Below are 20,298 nucleotides of genomic sequence, written 5' to 3' on the forward strand. Positions count from 1 at the left end.
AAGATGTAAAACTTGTGGGTTATGCTGATGATGTAGCTGCTGTGATAGTAACCCGTAACCTAGAGCTGGCTCAATTTAAATTGAATCAGGTGATGCGACGTGTCAAAGAATGGATGATAAATCACAAGTTAGAACTCGCAGAACACAAAACGGAAATTGTCCTCCTGACGAGGAAAAGGATTAATACTGTTGTACCGATGCAGATCGGACAGATAGCCATCGAAACAACTAGGAACACAAAATATCTTGGTGTAACGCTTGATACTAAGCTTACATATTGGGACCACATCCAACGGGTAACAGATAAGGCAGCGAAAACCATGACTGCACTGAGCAGACTCATGGGAAATATCAAGGGACCGATATCTAGTAAAAGGCGGCTTCTCATGTCAATTGTTCAATCGATACTGCTATACGGTTCGGAAATTTGGGCTGAATCGTTAAAAATTGTGAAATATCGGAGAAGAATTGCGGCTGTACAACGGAGAGCAGCTTTACGAATTGCTTGCGCATATCGCACAGTATCAGAACCCGCGATTCTAGTAGTAGCAGCAGTAGCTCCCATTGACTTGTTGGCCTTCGAAAGACAAGAAATTTGGCTCACACAAGAAGAGCTAGGAAGGAAAAGGGCAAAAGCTTTGGCTCATAGTCGCAGAATGCAACGATGGCAAACAAGATGGGAAGATGATTCTAGAGGGAAATGGACGAAAAGACTGATACCTTCTCTGGGCGTATGGGTTGCCCGAAATCATGGTGAAGTGAACTACTATCTCACACAGTTCCTGACAGGTCATGGATACTTCCGAAAATTTCTTCATAGGCTAGGGCTAGCAACTAGTCCGGTGTGCATATACTGCGGCGATATCGATGACGTATCACATACTTTCTTTGTGTGTGTTCATTGGCTGCCACAAAGAAGATGCTTAGAAGTTATGCACGGAGAATTGACGCCAGAAGGGATCGTGTCAGTAATGCTACGAAGTCGAGAATCTTGGGACCAGGTGGCAGTCTACGTAGAAAATATTCTGCGTCAGAAGAAGAAGGACCTGGACGATTACGACAGATAGTAAAGCAGAAGAAGGAAGATGAAGCACAAGATGCATTAAGCACGACATCCGCCCTGAAGTAATGCGAGAGCGGTTCCGGGGCGGAGATAAACGTCGTGGGAAAAGGGAGTGTGGTTTTTAGTGGGTAAGAATCTCCACACACTTGTTGAGTGCGGACCCTCACAAGCGTCTTATGAAAGATTTTCCACACTCCCTCGGAAAAAAAAAAAAAAAATTATTATTATTATTATTATTACACGGAGATGTTACACTCTATTGATGAAGCATTTACTCAACATAAGACAAGAGATTACTATAAAACATTTCGGCATTACCAAACAAATTATACTCCCCCAACACTCCTAATGAGAGATACTAATGGAAAACAGGCACATACTAATCAAGATAATGCGGAAATTTTAGCTAGATACTTTGAGAACTTACTTAACAGTGAGGAACCTTCAGAATATCTGCAATATGATACACATCCAAAAAATAGGATACCTTTAGAAAAGGTTACACCGCCCGTTTATAATGAAGTACGAGCAGCAATTGATTCCCTTAAAAATTATAAAGCACCGGGAGAGAACCAAATCGTCGCAGAGGTATGGAAGAATGCTAATGACCAAACCGTTCAGAATCTACATAAACATCTTATAGATGTTTGGAATACTGCTACAATGCCTGAAGAATGGAATATGGCAATAATTCAACCACTGCATAAAAAGGGCGATAGATCTGATCCAAATAATTATCGGGGAGTATCATAATTGGATATTACATATAAGATTTTATCTAAGATTATCTATAACAGAATACAGGGACATCTTGACTGTGAACTAGGGGAATATCAAGGTGGATTTCGTCCAGGAAGAAGCTGCCCTGACCAAATCATCAGTTTAAAATGGATTATGAAACATCATAGATCTAGAAACAAAAATTTTGTTGATTTTTCAAAGGCGTATGATAGTATACATCGTGAATCACTGTTGAATGCCCTTCAGGAATTTGGTCTACATTCCAAACTTATTAGCCTGATTGGTATGACTCTTAAGAATACTCAATCTAAAGTTAGATTCAGAAATGAGTTATCTAAATCATTTGCAATTACAACAGGCCTCCGCCAGGGAGATGGACTTTCACCATTATTGTTCAGTTGTGTATTGGAAAAGGTCATGCGAGAGTGGACTAAGGTATGTCCTCCAAAAGTCAAAATTGGAAAAAATATCAAACTAAATTGCTTGGCATTCGCGGATGATCTTGCGATACTGGCAAATGGTTTCGAAGAGGCTCAAGTTCAATTGGAAGAACTTGCAAATGTAGCGAAAAAAGTTGGATTGCAAATTTCGTATGATAAAACAAAAATAATGCCTACTTTCAGAACTCTAAATTCAGAGCTATTATTAAATAATAATAAACGAATTGAAATTGTAAGTACATTTAAATATTTGGGTGAAAATCTCACTTGGAATTGCAATGAAAAACCATCAATAGAGAGCAGAATATATAAACTGAAGCAGGCACAACGGATAACTTGGCCTACATACCTAAAGAAATGTCTTTCGATTAATGCTAAATTTAGGCATTATAACTCTGTTATTAAACCAGAAGCAACTTATGGTTGTGAAACATTATTTAAACTCAATACTAGATCAACAACAGAACACTTACAACGAGTTGATCAAAGGATACTCAGGAAGATCATAAACAAGAAACATCAGGTGGATGGACAGTGGAGATTGTTGCCGAATGAGGTTATCTATCGGGAAAGTGAGTCCATCACAGACACGATGAGAAAAAGAAGAATTGCCTTTTTTTTATATATTAAGACTAAGTGATAACAGAGTTTTAAAACAATTATTTAATTACTTTTGTAATAGTAAATCAAAAAACAATTGGTTTAAAGAAGTTCAAAGTGATTTGGAGGAGTTGAATATTACCATGCAAACCATAGAAAACAGAGGCAAGAAAAGTATTTTGAAGAATAAATGCATCAGGCTTCCTCTGACCACTGTACAGAGGAAACAATATGTTATAACGGATGCGGAGAGGGCAGCCAGGTCAACCAGACTCAAGACTTTTTGGGAGAAGAAAAGGAAAGCAAATTTGTTGTAGTCTGATTTAAGTGCTCCAATGTGGGCGTAAACTCTGTAAATAAATAAATAAATAAATAAATAAATAAATATAAATTATAAATAAATAATAATAATAATAATAGTATTATTCGCTGGGGCCATCAAGGACCACGTTAAGTCTTGTTGCATTTGACACTGAACTTGGCCTTCTTTAGAGCCCAAATTTCCCTCATTCTTTGTGAGTGGGCCTGCTTACGCTCCTCTGTCCTCTGTCTCTTCGGTTGCTCGTCTCGGTTTAGCCCGTTCGTCAATATTTTCTTGCGGAAGAGATCTCTGTTAAGGGCGTCTTCAGCTGAGATATGTAGCATTTGCAGGTCTTCTTTGGTATTTCTAAACCAAGGAATTGTGGTTTTGGGGTTTAAATCAAAAAAGTGAAAGATTTCTTTAGTTAACTTTCTTCCGTCCATTCTTTTCAGATGACCGTAAAATCGTGCCCGTCTTTTTCTGATTGTGTCAGTAATTTTCTCTATTTTGCTGTAGACTTCCTTGTTGGATCTCTTTTGATGGATTATATTTCTGTACTTTGATCCCAAGATTCCTCTCCCAATTTTGCGTTCTCTTTTCTCCAGTTCTTCAAGGAGTCCTTTGTTGGCATTTGGAGACAAGGTTTCAGCTGCATATAGAACTACTGGCTTCAGAACTGTTTCATAGTGGCGTATCTTGGTGTTCTGGGAAAGGCATTTTTTGTTGTAGATTGTGCGGGATGTTTGGTAGGCTATTTCCAGTTTGCGTACTCGCTCCTGAAGTGCTTCTTTGTCCAGTCCATTTTTCATGATGATCTCACCCAGGTATTTGAATTTGTCTACTCGGGTGATGTCCCCATATTTTGTATGGAGTTTTGGTGGAGCCTCTTTGATGTTAGTCATTACTTCTGTTTTCTCAAACGGTATCTGCAAACCAGTTTGTTCGGCAATTTCCTTTAAAATTTCAACTTGAGCTCTAGTGGTTTCTATGTCGTTTGAGAGAACAGCAATATCATCGGCAAATGCTAAGCAGTCTGTTGCGATCCCCTTGGATTTGGTTCCTATTCTCAATGGACTGTAGTTGGTTTCCTGTAATCTCACCCGCCAGGTTCTGATGATCTTTTCAAGAACACAGTTGAAGAGTATCGGGGATAGCCCATCACCTTGTCGGACTCTTGTTTTGATGTCAAAGGAATGCGAGAGACATCCGTGGAACTTCACCTTGGATTTTGTATCGGTCAGGGTGGCTCTAATTAATGCCAGCAGTTTCAAATCAACTCCAAATTCATTTAAGATGTTTAGCAGGACTTCCCGGTCAATGGAGTCGTACGCTTTCTTAAAGTCCATAAAGACAGACACATAATGCTTGGACCTTAGTGTACAATATCTGATGATCGTTTTGAGATTTTGGATCTGTTCAGCTGATGAGCGACCTTTTCTGAACCCTCCTTGGTATTCACCTATTTGATGTTCGACTTGTGCTTCCAAACGCTCCAGGATGGCAAGTGATAGAATTTTGTAAGTCACGGGTAGCAAAGATATTCCTCTGTAGTTGTTGATGTTCTTCATGCTGCCTTTTTTGTGTAATGGATGGATCAAAGCTATTTTCCAATCTTCGGGTAGGGTCTCCTTGTTGCAAATTTCTTCTATTTGCTTTTGCAAGATATCAAGTGATTCTTCTGGGGCATATTTCCATAGTTCTGCTACTACTGAGTCTTCCCCCGGCGCTTTGTTATTTTTGAGACGGGCCATGTGGCGCTTGATTTCATCTCTGTCGGGTGGTCTGGAATCTGGGTATCTGAGTAAGGGTTCCTTGGTCTCAATGGCGCTTTGCGGTTTAGAGCAGTTAAGTAAATTCTTGAAGTAATCTGCCAGAATGCTGCAATTTTCTTCATTTGACGTCGCCAGTGTGCTGTCCTTTCGCTCAAAGCATAGAGATGGTGGTTTATAGCCAGTGAGTTTGCGTTTGAAGGCTCTGTAGTACTCTCTGCTTTCATTCTTCCTAAAGTTTTGTTCTATATTTTCAATGAGAGATTTTTCGTATTTACGTTTCTCAGTTCTGAACACCCTAGCTGCTTGGGCACGTTGGGTTTTGTAGGTTTCCCAATCATTTTCTGATTTCGTAGAGTAGTACTGTTTCCACGCATTGAGTCTTTCTTGGAGGACTGATTCGCAGGTACCATTCCACCAGGCATGCTTTTTGCTTCTCTTGATTTCTGCAACGTCTTTAGCAGCCTCAACAAGGAGACTTTTGGCATTGTTAAAGTCACAGTCATTTGGTCTAGCCTTCTCCTGGAACTCCTCGACCCTTTGCCGAAGTTTATCATTGTCAAAGTGTGTGATCTGTTTGGTTGTCTTCCTTGTGTTTGCGGGAACTGGTTTGAATTTGATAAGAGACATATAATGATCTGAGGCCACATTGATGCCTTTCTTTACTTTGACATTCATAATCTCAGGGCTGTTTCTCCTGGAGATTGCAACATGATCAATTTGGAACTCTCCAAGAGCTTGGACGGGAGAACGCCAAGTCATTTGCTTTCTGGGTAGATGGCGAAAGTGGCTCGACATGACCCACAGATTTTGATTTTCGCAAATGGACACCAGTCTTTTGCCGTTGGGATTGGTTCTTTTGTGAGCAGGGTAATTTCCTATAACTTTCTTGTACTTCTGTTCACGACCTAGTTGGGCATTGAAGTCACCCAAAAGAAGCTTGACATAGTGTTTGGGGATTTTGTTTAATTTTTCATCCAGTAGGTCCCAGAAATTATCAACTTCGTCTGGATCAGACTTGTTCTTATCGTTTGTAGGAGCATGTGCGTTAACTAGGGCGTAGGTTTTGTTCGCGCATTTAATTGTGAGTATGGACAATCTGTCATTCACAGGTTCGAAATTTGCAACCGATTTAAGGATCTTGGTTCTAACAGCAAACGCGGTTCCAAGCATCACAACTCCATTGAGGATTCCTCTTTGCGCTTTGCTCTTGAAAAATCGGTAGCCTTCGGATTCAAAAATCTCTTCATCTGGGTACCTTGTTTCCTGTAGGGCCATTATGGATATCTGATTTTCGTGAAGAGCTTTGGTGAGGGTTTTCAGCTTGCCAGTTTGTGTAAGTGAATTTATGTTGAAAGTTGCTAGAAAGGTTTTAGATTTTGGCCTGAGTTTTTGACTCTTCGGGGTACACCGAGATGCTCCGACTCGTCTCTTGCATGATGTAGAGTCTCCCCCAGAATCCGAACGAGACTTGTGCGCCGTGGCGTTCATGACGAGGGATTTATCCGAAGATTTACCCCCTGGGATATGTTTCTCGAAATGTTGTGCCATCATACTTTTTGACTTGACTTTGCTTTGGACGGGTACCCATCCTTTTACAACTAGGGTTGTTAGTCCTAGAGGTTGCCTCAAGATGTTTTCTGGCTTCTGGTCATTTACCAGTCTTCGCCGTAACCCTGGCAAGGGACCAGTTTTTTTTTTCACGGTGGTATTTTATTTCCCTACTACCCTCTGACTCTGCTGGCGGCAAAGCCAGCGAGCTTCCCCAATTCCCATGGGACGCGCCCGATGGAAGTAACCGGTAAATCCCCACATGGGTTATTATTATTATTATTATTATTATTATTATTATTATTATTATTATTATTATTATTCCGGGGTTTACCGTGGAACGCAGAGGTGAAAGAAGTTGCCGGGGTGCTAACTACAATGTCAAGAATTGAATTTAAAACATAAACTGAAGGTTATATTTTCAGAACACAAAATTTAACAATTTTTACAGGTACGAGTAGCAAACATTAAACAAGATTGGGAAAAATCCAAGATTAGTAGTTTTAACAGATCATGGGGATCAAGCCCACACTTTACTTTTCCTGAGCTCCTAGCTCAAATTTTACAAAAGAGCACAAATTTATACAAGGACAGAAATCCCCTAATTCAAAGAGCACTTGCTCCTAGAATTACAACATCTAGCCTTCAAGAGGCATTCATAAATCTTACAAAAACCTAGAAAAAGAGCGAACAGCCTCTCAGTTTTCCAAGCCTACTCGAGGCAACCTTACATCATCATTTCCCAAATGGAACTTACTTTTACAGGGGTATTAAATATCCAACCTACTGGGCCTTTGTGGTATAAGAATAGGTTAAGTAAATGGCTCAAAACACAAACTGAATGGAGGCGTATACTTGCACTCCTAGAAATGAACACTAAAACAACCTAAGGGGCTCTAGGCCGATGAAACAGGGGCTATTCCCAAACTACTGAGGTAACTCGAATAGAAATTACTTTACCATATTACAGAATGAAAAACAGTTATAAAAACGTAGGGGAGCTCGAGAGGGTAATTCACTCTCTATCTCTGATTTACAGTTAAAGATTTTATGAAGTTTTTACATTAGCCGGCAGAAGTTACATTTTTAGGAAGGTAGGTTACATAGTTGATGATTTGGACCTTTCCCTCAGGTTAAACTGCGGAGTTAGCAAGAAAGAAAGCTGTTATGTGGCCATTACCTTGTCGAAGTTCTAGCAGCTGACGAAAGAGGCCTTCCGCTTTGACACACACACTCAGTCAGATGACGATCAATTGGCCAAGAGACGTGAAAAGCCGCAGTTTATAAACCCTCAGGGAAGATTTGAAATCATTCATGAATAATCAAGACACACCCACTGAATTTTATTGGTAGATTTCAAAAGTAACACTCAGAATCGGAGAAGAAGCCTGTGATTGGTAGAAAATTAATTACAGAAATTAGGGATTGGCTACATTCAAAACTGGCAAAAATAAAAAGGAAATATTGCCAACCCAAAAATAAATGAACATCAATCAGTAAAAAAAAACCTTATGAATACAAAACTTCTTTGAATTATAAGTTCTTATGCCTCGCACCAGGGTGCATGATCATAGTTTTTTGGTAGTGTCATCTATGGGAGAATGACCGAACTTCTTGATGAATGGCAAACAAAACAAGTAGAAATTCACACAAGTTAGGTAACTGCACAATAACAAAATTACATCATATTTTAGTGGTGACATCATCTGAGTAAATTTCTAAGTTGGTGTAGTGTCAGTTTCACTATTTCACCAATAGAGGAGTTCATTTAGGCGCTAGATTTAAATGCGCGGTGTTGGGGTATATCTCCCGGTATTATTATTATTATTATTATTATTATTATTATTATTATTATTATTATTATTATTATTATCATTATTATTATTATTCGGTATTTATTTCTATATCAACATAAGTTACTATTCTGAACAGTGATCAAATTCTGGGAAGGAATATGAAACTTGGAATTCTAAGTCTGGAAGAGGTAAGGGGTTAGCAATGAACCATATGGTGCTCAAGGCTAACAAGTGGATATCTAACAAGATGATTCCAGTGTTTCTTCAGTTCAAGGCTTTCCCGGCCAGTCCTTAGTACCTGCGCCAACATGGCTGCCTGGAGACTGAAACCCTGCCTCACAACTTGGAACAGTGCAGCCATGGAATGCTGTTCGCAACTCGCGTCAACACATAATAATAATAATGTTATTTGTTTTACGTCCTACTAACTACTCTTTTACGGTTCGTCAACACATTGTAAGGTCAAAGATAGCTGGCGCTCTGAGGAAGAAGGGCTCTGCAGTACATGAGGAAATGTCTTGCCTTACTGTAAATGGATCAACTCGGAGGATTGACATGATAGCATACTTAACTAATACAAAGCGAGGTGTAATTGTGGATCTTACAATAATATTAGAGTTGGGGAACTGGATATGTAGATTCACCAAGAAAAGAAGAGTAGATATGAATCCACAGTAAATTTCTTCAAAGGAATATCACTTGAGTCAGTCAAGGTTTGTGGTCTTTTTGAGGGAGCTTGATGTCATACCCAAGGTTTTTGAAGGTTTTAGGAAGAGATTTGGCTTACCTCTCATCTTAGTGATGAGATTGATGTGACTGTCGTGAAGAAATCCCGCCAAATCTTAAATTACCATCTCAGCCCAAATATTTGAGTATGATTTGCTATAGCTGTTATAATATTTCTATTAGAGTATAGTGAGTCCCATGGGGTGACTTTTGTTGGAAGGCAGTTTTATAAAATAATATTTTTAAAATGTGCTTAGCTATCTCTGTAAAGTTTATTTGACAGCATAATGTTCAGACAGGGAGGAGCTGAAGACACTGAGGAATTCTAAATACTTTTTCAGTTTGATATTACTAAAATTACTAAGAAACTCCATATAAAAATTGAAAATATTAATTATATTAGTCAGCTACAAATTTTCATGACAGTTATTTTTTTGCTTTATTTATTTGTTTGTCTGTTTATTTAATTTTATTTATTTATTTATTTATTTATTTATTTATTTATTTATTTATTTATTTATTTATTTATTTATTTATTTATTTATTTATTTATTTATCACAAAGAGTACAAAATTTATGGATGGTCTAGTGAAAAAGGGCAAGCCCCATGTACTTTAAATGCTTCACAAATCTACTAATGTAAATAAAAATGAATCGCTAAATGTGTTGCTAAGCGCAAAACTCGGGAAACGGGTGGACCAATTCGGCTAATTCTTTTTTTCAAATATTCGTCGAAGTCCGAGTAAGGTTTTTACGAAGAGAAAATTTGAAGAAGAAAAAATGCCAGGAAAAACGTAAAAGCCCCATTTCTCTTTTTCCATTCGAACTGTTCGTCTCTCTTTCCTTTTCTCACGTTTGCGTTTAGCGCTGTCCTCCCCTAATCCAGCACGTTTGCCAAATGTCCATAAATCTGAATGTTATCGGTTAAAATGGGTGAATATTGGATTATATACAAAATTTCAAGCTGCATTTGATGCGTTAACAAAAAAAAAAGTTTACAAAGTAATTGAGTGTGAAAATGTTAAAATAATGGAATGTTACCTCAAATGCAAAATCATCATTGCATAGAACTTATCATGTCATAACTCCTATTTTATAATACTATATTTGTAATTTTTTGACTGCTGGTAAAAGAACATTTCAGCTCATCGTAGATAAGTTTGTTTTTAAACTTAAATGATAAGAACATGCACTATTTGTGTTTCTTTTCAGTCATGTTCAGAGATTTTTATGTGTAGGCACGAAAGTTAGTCGCTGGCCAACTTCTTTGCTATTGAATTTGCATGGGTGGTCAAAGTGAGGCAAATAGTCTTCGGATATGGAAGTTATTTTTAAAACAAACCCCAATTTCTTATCTCGCTTAGTTCTCAGTTTGACAGCAAGAACGTCTCCTTGGGTTTTGGTTTCGCGCGTGATTCAGCTGGCTGGCTGCCTCGATTCCCTTTACGGATCTCCCAAACATACGCTCTCCAGACAGTCACATGCAGTGTCGTGATTTGTTGTAGTTGGAGACCTTTGTCTACCCTGATTATTTTTAAAACACTTCTCAACAAACAAGTTTATTGATTTCTTTGGTTGATTGATTTATTTTGTGTGTGCTTCCATACACAGTATACTAATTTCAAGACTCATGCCGCCTATAAGACGCAGGCAGAGCAACTTCGGTCAAAGAACTCGAAATGCTACAAGCCAAGCTAATTTTCAGTCTAATCGAAAACAACGTGAAGAGCGAAATGAAACCGAAAGGATTCAGGTATCACAAACCCGTGCAGCGCGTCGTTCAGCTAATAATCTTGCAAGTTTGAATGGAGCTGCCTTCAGTTACGATGTTTCAATTGACTATAGTGCATATCAATGCATTGCTATTGGATCTATGAACTCAGTTTGCCAATATTGTAAGGCATTGAAATACAAAAATGAAGCCGCTGGATTGTGTTTCGCAAATGGCAAAGTGAAATTAGTGCCATTGATTCCACCACCAGATCCATTATACTCATTGGTTTCAGGAACAGGAACAGATTCCATACATTTTCTTACAAATATCCAAAAATATAACAGATGCTTTCAAATGACTTCTTTTGGGGCAACAAATGTACTTCGGGACAATTTCATGCCAACTTTCAAGATAACATATAACAATCAGACATTCTCCATATTGCTTTGTTTACTTTATTTATTTATTTATTTATTTATTTATTTATTTATTTATTTATTTATTTATTTATTTATTTATTTATTTATTTATTTATTCCTTTCTTTCTTTCTTTCTTTCTTTCTTTCTTTCCACATTGGAGCACTTAAATCAAACCCAAATACATTGACGTTAACAAAGAATTAACTGAAGATTTAGCTTGCATCATCTTCTTCCTTTCCTAAATCCTCTTCATTCTGGCTGACCTGGCTGCCCTTTTCTTCATCAGATATGACATATTGTTTGTGTTGTACAGTTTTTAATGACAATCTTATTTGTTTGTTCTTGAGAATCTTTTTTCTTTTCTATTTTCAATTTGCTTCATTGTAATATTCAGCTCTTCTAAATCATTCTGAACTTCTTTAAACCAATTATTTTTTGTTTTACTTTTCCAAAAGTAATTAAATAGTTGTTTTATTATCCTATTATCATTTAATCTAGAAAGATGACAGAAGAAGGCAATTCTTCTTTTTCTCATCGTATCTATTATAGATTCACTTTCCCTATAAACCACTGCATTAGGCAATAATCTCCATTGTCCATCCACCTGATGTTTTTTATTAATGATTGTTCTGAGTATCCTTCTGTCAGCCTTTTGCAGTGTATCAATTGTTGCTTTGGTGTTCAATTTAAATAGTGTTTCACAAGCATAAGTCGCTTCAGGTTTAATGACGGAACAGTAATGTTGAAGTTTAGCATTTATTGAAAGAGATTTTTTCTTGTACGTTGGCCATGTAATTCGTTGTGCTTTTTTTAACTTAAATGTTCTGCTTTCTATTGATGATTTTTCATTGGTGTTCCAAGCTATAATTTCACCAAGATATTTAAACTTATTCACAATTTTAATTTGTTTGGTACTGACTAAGGTAATGGTTGGTGCTGTAACAGGGAAGGTTGGCATTATTTCTGTTTTTTCATATGAAATTTGCAATTCAACTTTTCTTGCTATGTTATCAAGTTCTTCTATTTGCAATTTAGCTTCTTCCATATCATTAGCAAGTAGTGGAAGATCATCAGCGAATGCTAAACAATTGAGTCTTATTTTTTTGCCAATCTTGATGTTAGGTTGACACATCTTATTCCATTCCCACATGATTTTTTCCAACACACAATTAAACAATAATGGTGAGAGTCCATCTCCCTGCCTAAGTCCAGTATTAATGTCAAATGGTTTTGAGAGTTCATTTCTAAATCTGACTTCAGATTTAGTGTTCTTAAGGGTAATTCCAATAAGGCGAATAAGTTTTGGATGTAAACCAAATTCTTTTAGGATATTCAATAGTGATTCACGACGGATACTATCATACGCCTTTTTACTTTATTTTATAGTTTTTGTGACAAAAATAATAAACCTGTCCTCCTTAATTTACAGATACAAGGCCAAATATATCACAGAGCAGGTTCACTGTTGTCAGTGTTAGATGGGGACTACAAATTTCTGCAAATTTATTTCATGGGCAATTCAGTACAAGAAATTGATCTGCGTTGTGCTCATAAAAGTTCAGTGAAGAGGTCTATTGTAGAACAATTACAAACGTTTTTCATCAACACAATCAGTTGATTACATTGTTCAGAACTGCCCTGGATCTCATGCCATCTGATAGGCCTAATCACAAAAATGTAATCGGAACTATCCATCCGAATTTTTGAACTTGCTGGATTTGCCAGGATTGCCCGCCTCACATTCTTCAACTAATGGTCTGATCAGTGGTCATAATGTTGCGAAATATCAACCAACTGCATCTTTGTAATGCCACAATTGTATGTTGCCTGTTCCCATGTTGGAAAACTATCAATTTGATTGTTTACGCGCCAGATAATCAAACAGAAATATTGTGTATCTTCATAGTGTTGATTGGAATCAGTGTTCTCTATGATAATTGTTTCCCACAAAGAAAGAGGAGTAAGTTTTGCCATATCATATTCACACCATCAACTTATCAAATTACTTGATTTGCAACGGGGGATAATTATGGCTCTGTGAAGGATTTGAAGACGTGCTGAACAGTTCCCATCTATGTTACAGTCTATCAGGGTTATTTCTGGGTAGTGATATGCTGTGACCTATTTCAGCATTTCCTTATTCGCAATCAAGATATTAATATTGCAGGTAATGAAAACACGCTTTTCCAGTAGTTTGTTATTAACTTTTGGTAGCAGTAGAAAATTAACTCATTCGATGTTGATAATGTAGTCATTTGCATTATTCTGATTTTTGCGTGCAGTACGGACTGAATTTGAATTCGTTCCATTGTCATTTATTTTTGACAGAACGACATCTGTCGGGTCAGCTAGTTTACAATAATTACATTATTCACATGTTTATACTCGTACATTAATACATTCACTCAGTAACACACTCACTTTCACTCCCCTTCATGTACATGCAGAGATTTACCACATCTTTTTTTTATGTGTTTTGTAAATTGCATTTGAGGCAAGGCTTTTATTTCAGACGACAGTCCATTTCAGGAGCGGCCATAGTAACCGAATTGGTACGAGGAAGTACAAGCAATTGGAGGGACGTGATTAACACCTCTGCAAACAGAGTGAAAGGATAGCGAATGGCAAGAGTGCTCAGGAACCTAAGATATCTACAAAAAATGATCTTCACTCAAAATTGCTACATAAACTATTTTTAATTCTTCAAGAAAAGTGTCATAAGTGTTACAATTGTGTTGACTTCTTGCCATTTTTGTATCGGCTGATGATGACATGGACATATGTCGAAACCAGTGCCATAACACATTAAACATGTTGCTACATTAATTTATGCAACAATAGTATTGTATTGAAGAGGTGGAACATCTTTCTCTTTTTAGCATTGCAAATTTAATGGAGCCGGTGAGAAATTTTCAAAGGAAGATCAAGTCGGGGGGTTTTTTTGACAGTAGTTTCTATTGTGGGGAATTTAACTGAATGAAGATGGGAGCAGTACATTATTAGCCTGTCCGCGCAATGCTGGATGTTCTGTAACTTGTTCAAGTTTCAGACTGTGTCGACTCCAGGCAGGAAAACCATAAGTTAATGAGTCTCTCTTTACTGAGATAGGCTGTTCAAAGAATCCCTGATTTGAAGCCTATTAAATTCCTGCTAGGGATCTCACAATTTTCACTGCGTTTTGTCTTGTGCCTTCCGCGTGCAAGTTCCATCGCTAAAAATCATGAAATAATGATTTCTAAGAAGTTTAATGTTTGAGCGCTTGAGGATTACATTTTCATTATATTTTTACTTGTTCTCTAGGCAGTTTTCTGATCTACTACTTATATATTTATGTTTAAACCGTTCATGGACCACCACACGGGTAAATTTTACAAGTCTGATTGCAGTTTTTTACTATCTTCAATGCTTAGTGCTTTTTTATAGGGCAGTGTTATCTTCATATTCCGTCATGTGTGCAGTTACACTACTGGGAAGTGCTGGGCACAAATACGAGTTACATCAGGGGATCAATCACAGAACCCTGAACCACTCCTGATGTCACTATGATAGGTTTTGACCTGGCCCCTCCGTATACCTCACCCGTGCTGATAATCTGTCTTGTATATCTAGTTGTTGCAGCTTTAACAGAAGTTGTTCGTGTGGCACTTGGTTGAAGACTTTGCTCCAGTCAAGTGACAAGCAGTCCACCTGAATCACATCCGGTTGATCCAAGTAACACTGCTATTCATCTACAATTTTTGTTAATAAAGTTGTGCAAGCACTCCCCTTGGCTTTAGCGAATGTACGCTTGGTCCGTAAACTGCCCACATTTCAGAAAAGTGAGCCCGCTGCACTGGGCCAGCCTCAACAGGCACCCAGCTGAGTGACTCTGCCCTAAACCATACAAGAGATCCCTTGGACCAAAGGCCAGTGTGCTAACCATTTAGCCATATAGAGGTGAGCTGCATGTACCATTTTAGGTCCATACCAGTCCTCCTGCTATTATTCAATTTCTGACAGTACTGGGAATTGAACCCTGGCCACTGAGGATGGCAGGTATTAGTGCTAACCATTACGCTGAGGAGATGGATGGTGATAGTGGTAGTGGTGACAATTATTGTTCTAAACAGGAGGTGAGGAGGAGGAGCAGGACAAGAGACAGGATACCTGGTCAAGAAAGTTAGGTAATACTACCAAGGAAATTGTGATTGCTGACCTGTGACACTCTAATAACTGCAGATCATCTGGCTGGGCAGACTATGGTTCTGAATTATGTACGAGTGCAGAGTGCAGTATTAACATTATGAAGTCTTCAAGAAGATTAGTGGCACTGGTTATGTTATCACTTTCTCATTAATCTGAGTTTCATGGAGCTTCTTATTCTTCAGAATTGAAGTTATTTGATAATCTTGCATGAATAAAGTCTTTATGGAGGGACATGACATTCCCACATATTTTCTAAAAAAACTGACTTGTTGAGTTATTTTGAGGAAAAATTCTTGAACAGTTGATGTAGGTAATTTGCACTAGAGTTTTAAGTTTTATCATTTAATTTTGGAATTTTCAGTGTGATGATAGATAATCTTAAGAAATGTACAATATACAGAGTTATTAAATGTAGTGCTGAATTAGTTTTTCAAAGTATCCTATGTACAAAATATAATATAGTGTTTTTTCTTTCCAGTTGGTGTGGGAGAATCTTGTTGATTGCAATAAGAATTTTACTTTCGCTGTTGATTGGGATGAATTACCTCGCTGCAGGAAGGTATTAATTAGTATTCGAAAAGAAGTCTCCAAAGGGAGTGCTCCAGTGAATTACATACCCATCGACTCCCAGCTTCTCTTTAGTAGCACCCTTTCAGAGGATGTCACTCGCTTCGACTTTAGCACTTCTGTGGTACGCGAGATCTTCAATATCCCAGCACCTCAGCAATCCACTGAAGTGGAGCTGGAAGTAGACACTCTCAATAGCCATGAATGTATGGCAACATTATGTGCTGTGGTTCAACATCTTGGGGCAGAAATTCCTTCCGAAGAACCCACATCTCTACCTACCTGGATGGAGTGTTTACGCAAAAGTTTAATGACGAACCATAAGAATGTAAGAGTTTTTCTCATGAAGTTGATTCTCAATAATCAGACTGTATTTCAGCCATATGCCAAATTCTGGTTGTGTGCCATTTTGCAGGTGATTGTTGATGGATGTTTTGGTTTTGAGATGAATTACATGGTTACAGACACTGTTGAAATGTTAGTTATTTGGAGTTCTAAAGCCATTCCATCTTCAACAGAAACTGAGAAGCTGGTTGCTAGTCAGGTTGTAAACTTTTTAATGACCAATGCCGGTCATTCTCGCAGAGATATCTTCAAATATAATTTAGAACTGATCAAAAGTGTAGTAGAAGTATGGAAATGTTGTGTAAATTTTCCTCATCAATTTATTGTTGATCAGCTGAATGCAAAGGGGAATACAAGGATGATTGAATTGGGCATACAGTTGACTGGTATTCTTTTGGCAAATAATGTGGCTCCTTGGAGTTACTCAGGAAAGGAGAGATTTTTGATTCTGCTTTCTTCAAATTTAGATCATAACGACCGCTTAATCTTCAAACCTTGTTCTGAAGTGGTTGGTATGGCACTAAAATTTCTTGATGCTCAGCTCACTGGTGAACTATTGGATGAGGATGCAAAGTTCCGAAGTGTAGTGTACAAGAAATTACAAGCTCTTCAGCCAAAGCTTATTGATACATTCCTTCTGAGCTTGTATGGTATACATAAACATTATCCTTTAGTGGTGGACTCTTTTCTCAATATTATACTGTTCCATTTACCAAAAGTTTCTGGAAGTTTGAAAACAATATGTGTGGAACTTATCCTTAAACGAGTGGAATTGCTTGGCAATTCAGCTTACGCTGAACTAAAGGGCAAAGGATTGTTTGGTCTCCTACAGAACCATGATTCTGATACTCAGTTATTGTCATTACGTCTGATACACAAAATGCTGCCTAATCTAGATAAAGTGCACTTGCAAGAATTGCTTGATATCGTAGTTGAGTTAATTTGCCTCAAGAATGTAAAATGTCGTGCTGTGGCTTTCCAGATTCTAATGTGGGCATATGATCATCATAGCTTAGGAGAAAAGGGTCAGGCTGCATTGGTTGCTGGGTTGCTGGACAGTGATCTTGACTTACGAGCCACAGTAATGAAGTAAGTGATCATTTATTTTTTAATAATTTTTGAACTGATTATAATATTGGTGTCCTTGTGACAACCCTTTGTTCTTATGTAACATTTACCAAACTTTTCCCCTTACTGTATTATTAACATCATTCTCCTTCTCATTGCCCTACCTCACAATATACTGTACTTTAAGTATTTGTGGCAAGTGGAAGCCAGAACACATTAAAGTGTTCTGTTTTCAGAATGTGATTTTTGGTACATATGTTTATTTTTTTTAACATTTTTCTTTTTTCATTAAGGGCCTTCCGTACACAGCAACACAGAAGAGAAAAAAATGTCTCTGCGATTTGATTAGTGTGTAGCATTAGGAGACTAGCAAAATCAGTGTTCTTGTGTGGGATTTTTAGCAGGAAAGGTGATAACACATTTCTTTGGTTCAGTTTAGTTTTTCATGTTAATGTCAGGTAGTAATTTGAGTGGTGGTGGTGGTGGTGGTGGTGGTGGTGGTGAATGATGATGATGAAGTATTATACTTCTGTTATTGATTGTGATTATGTAGAAGAGAAGGAAGACTATTTTATATCCATCCATACATACATACATACTGCCCCCATTTTTCCCGAGCTAAGCCCAGCCATCGAGCGAGAGATCCCAAGGTGGACCGTTCGATCGTTGGCTATCACTTTCTAGAGGCATTTAAGGGTTGTTAAGGATTGATGACCAAGCAGGATAAAAAGAAATGTTAAAACAACACTCTGACATTTATTCACATAAGCAAACAAACAAATGAAATACTCTTGCTGATGTGTTTACAAAAATAGAACTTTCATAATATTGCATTTCTTCCTCGATTTAGAGTGACACGTGTCCTTAACCTCCAGCCTTACTGTGCTGTAATGAAACCAAAGAAAAATTAGGCCTCTTGCCTTTTCACATCAAAATATTTGACTGAAAGAATTAAATAAATTAACATAGAACTTGAAAAAGAAAATGATTAACAGCTGTCTTGCGGACGAGGGTTTTACAATAAATGTGTTCAAAGCTTTACCAATTCAAAGTAGTCTCAACACGTGGTTTTAAGATGTACTCAACTGAATTTGTCATTTACAGTATTTAATAATAGTCAATGTCACCAACATGAACTTCAGTAGAAAATGAAAATTGATTTCAAAATTCTCAAAATTAATTAATTATTATTCTGATTATTATTATTATTATTAATATTAATTTCTCATCATTTAATTAGCCTATGTTTCATTGTCACACGATCGTGCTCTTATTACTTTCCACTGCATTATTTACCTAATGATCGTCATTAGCATTTCAGAATAATTATTTTGAATTAATTATTAATGACTTATTTTCACCATAACTCCAATTAATCATGCGGCTAACAAATTTCTACCTCTGATCTTCGTATTTCATTTCTATTCAAATTAATCTTAAAGTATTTCAAATTTTAGAAATTTACATTACCAACGTGGGAGCTAGTTAAATAAATTTTATTTACAAATCGAGTGCCTTCATAAAGTAACGAGATAATCTTTCCTTTTAAATCTCGCTAATTAAGAAAATAAATTCTTCCTAGTCTTCCTCGACTTAATCAAACTTTCCCTTAAGGGCATGAAAATTATTTCTTAAGGCAACACACAACGATGAGTGTAATCTGCATCACAGCGAGTGCGTGACCAGATCAAAATCAAATGAAACCAACATGACACAAGAGAAATATACATATTTACATACACACACACATTCACACTAGGGAAACACATTTTTATGTACATTATTTACATCGAATCCTGTTTTGGCAAGTTTATTAATGATTTTTATTGGTGGTCGGGACGCGTAATGTCTAGCAGAAATAATCCGTGTACTGAAATTATTCTTCATTATAGTGGCTAGTGATCGAAGTCATGGGTATCACTTGGTAGAAACACATTTCACATATCAATGTAAGTTCATCTAACTCATGAAATTATAATGGAAGATTCTAGTAAAATCCATAAGCACTACCATCATCTGGGCTACAGGTTGAAATTACCGCAAGCGTGAGCCTTACTCGTATTATTTTACTTCCTACCTGTGAAATACACTCGCAACACGTGCTCCAATAATTATAATCCATCTTGCACTCCCAATACACAAGAATAAATCAACTATCATCATTAAATTATCAATTGCACAATTATACAACAAGTATCCCTCAGGATTGGTCATATTCCAGACCCTTCATGAACAGAGCACATTCAATCTCACGTATAAGGACTCTACAGTAGTTTTATGGCTCACGAGCGTTTACTTCTGTTTTACCCGATCTTTAGTTAATATTATTATTATTTAAGTGATTATTACATCTACTGATCCTCATGGAACATCGTAAAATTAGATGACTTCATCATAAATACGACAAGTGATCTTGAAAGACACTAGGTTCGACCCTATTCACTCAAAATGTACACGTAAATTTCCATCCAGTAACTTCAACATTACAAGGAAAGGAGATTTATCGTGTGGTCAGTGATTATTAAATATAAAGCTCCTTAAGCATGGGAAATCATTCAAAGACAACCTACATGTCTACTCTAATAGATTCCAAAATTTCATTCACACGTACCTAGTCTACCACGACACCTTAAGAAGTGGAAAAATGAAATATTTCTAACTACAACAAACTAATAGATCTACGATTTAAGAAGAAAGACCTCTAGTTGTACAAAAGGTAAGACAGATAAATTAAATTAAAAAGGTACTCAAGTTTTTGATGGGGTTCGATTCCCGTCGACAGTCAGTTATTCCAGCATACTCCTCCGGTCAGTCTCCTTCCAATTACCAGATACGCCTCACATTTTACAGCTCCATGGAGGCTCTGCAACAGGTGTCCCTCGATGAAATGAGGTTGTCGGTGGTTGCGGAATTATCCATCTTGAGATGTTCAATTCTAAGACGACTTCCGTAGAATGCCGGTCACAAGCTGTAACTGAGATGACAAAATTATTTTGCATAAGCACACGCCGA

The 20,298-nt window shown here is 37.2% G+C and overlaps 1 protein-coding gene across 1 annotated transcript in view; it reads left to right on the forward strand.

Annotated features, from left to right (window-relative positions):
- LOC136857637 (DNA-dependent protein kinase catalytic subunit) overlaps window positions 1-20,298 on the forward strand; it is an 873,484-nt gene that overhangs the window by 498,977 nt on the left and 354,209 nt on the right. Inside the window, exon 29 of the mRNA XM_067136445.2 lies at window positions 15,785-17,307. Coding sequence (XP_066992546.2) covers window positions 15,785-17,307 — 1,523 coding nt within the window. The remainder of the gene's footprint in view (window positions 1-15,784; window positions 17,308-20,298) is intronic.

This window comes from Anabrus simplex, chromosome 1, assembly GCF_040414725.1.
Source record: "Anabrus simplex isolate iqAnaSimp1 chromosome 1, ASM4041472v1, whole genome shotgun sequence".
NCBI classification, from domain to species: Eukaryota; Metazoa; Arthropoda; class Insecta; order Orthoptera; family Tettigoniidae; genus Anabrus; species Anabrus simplex.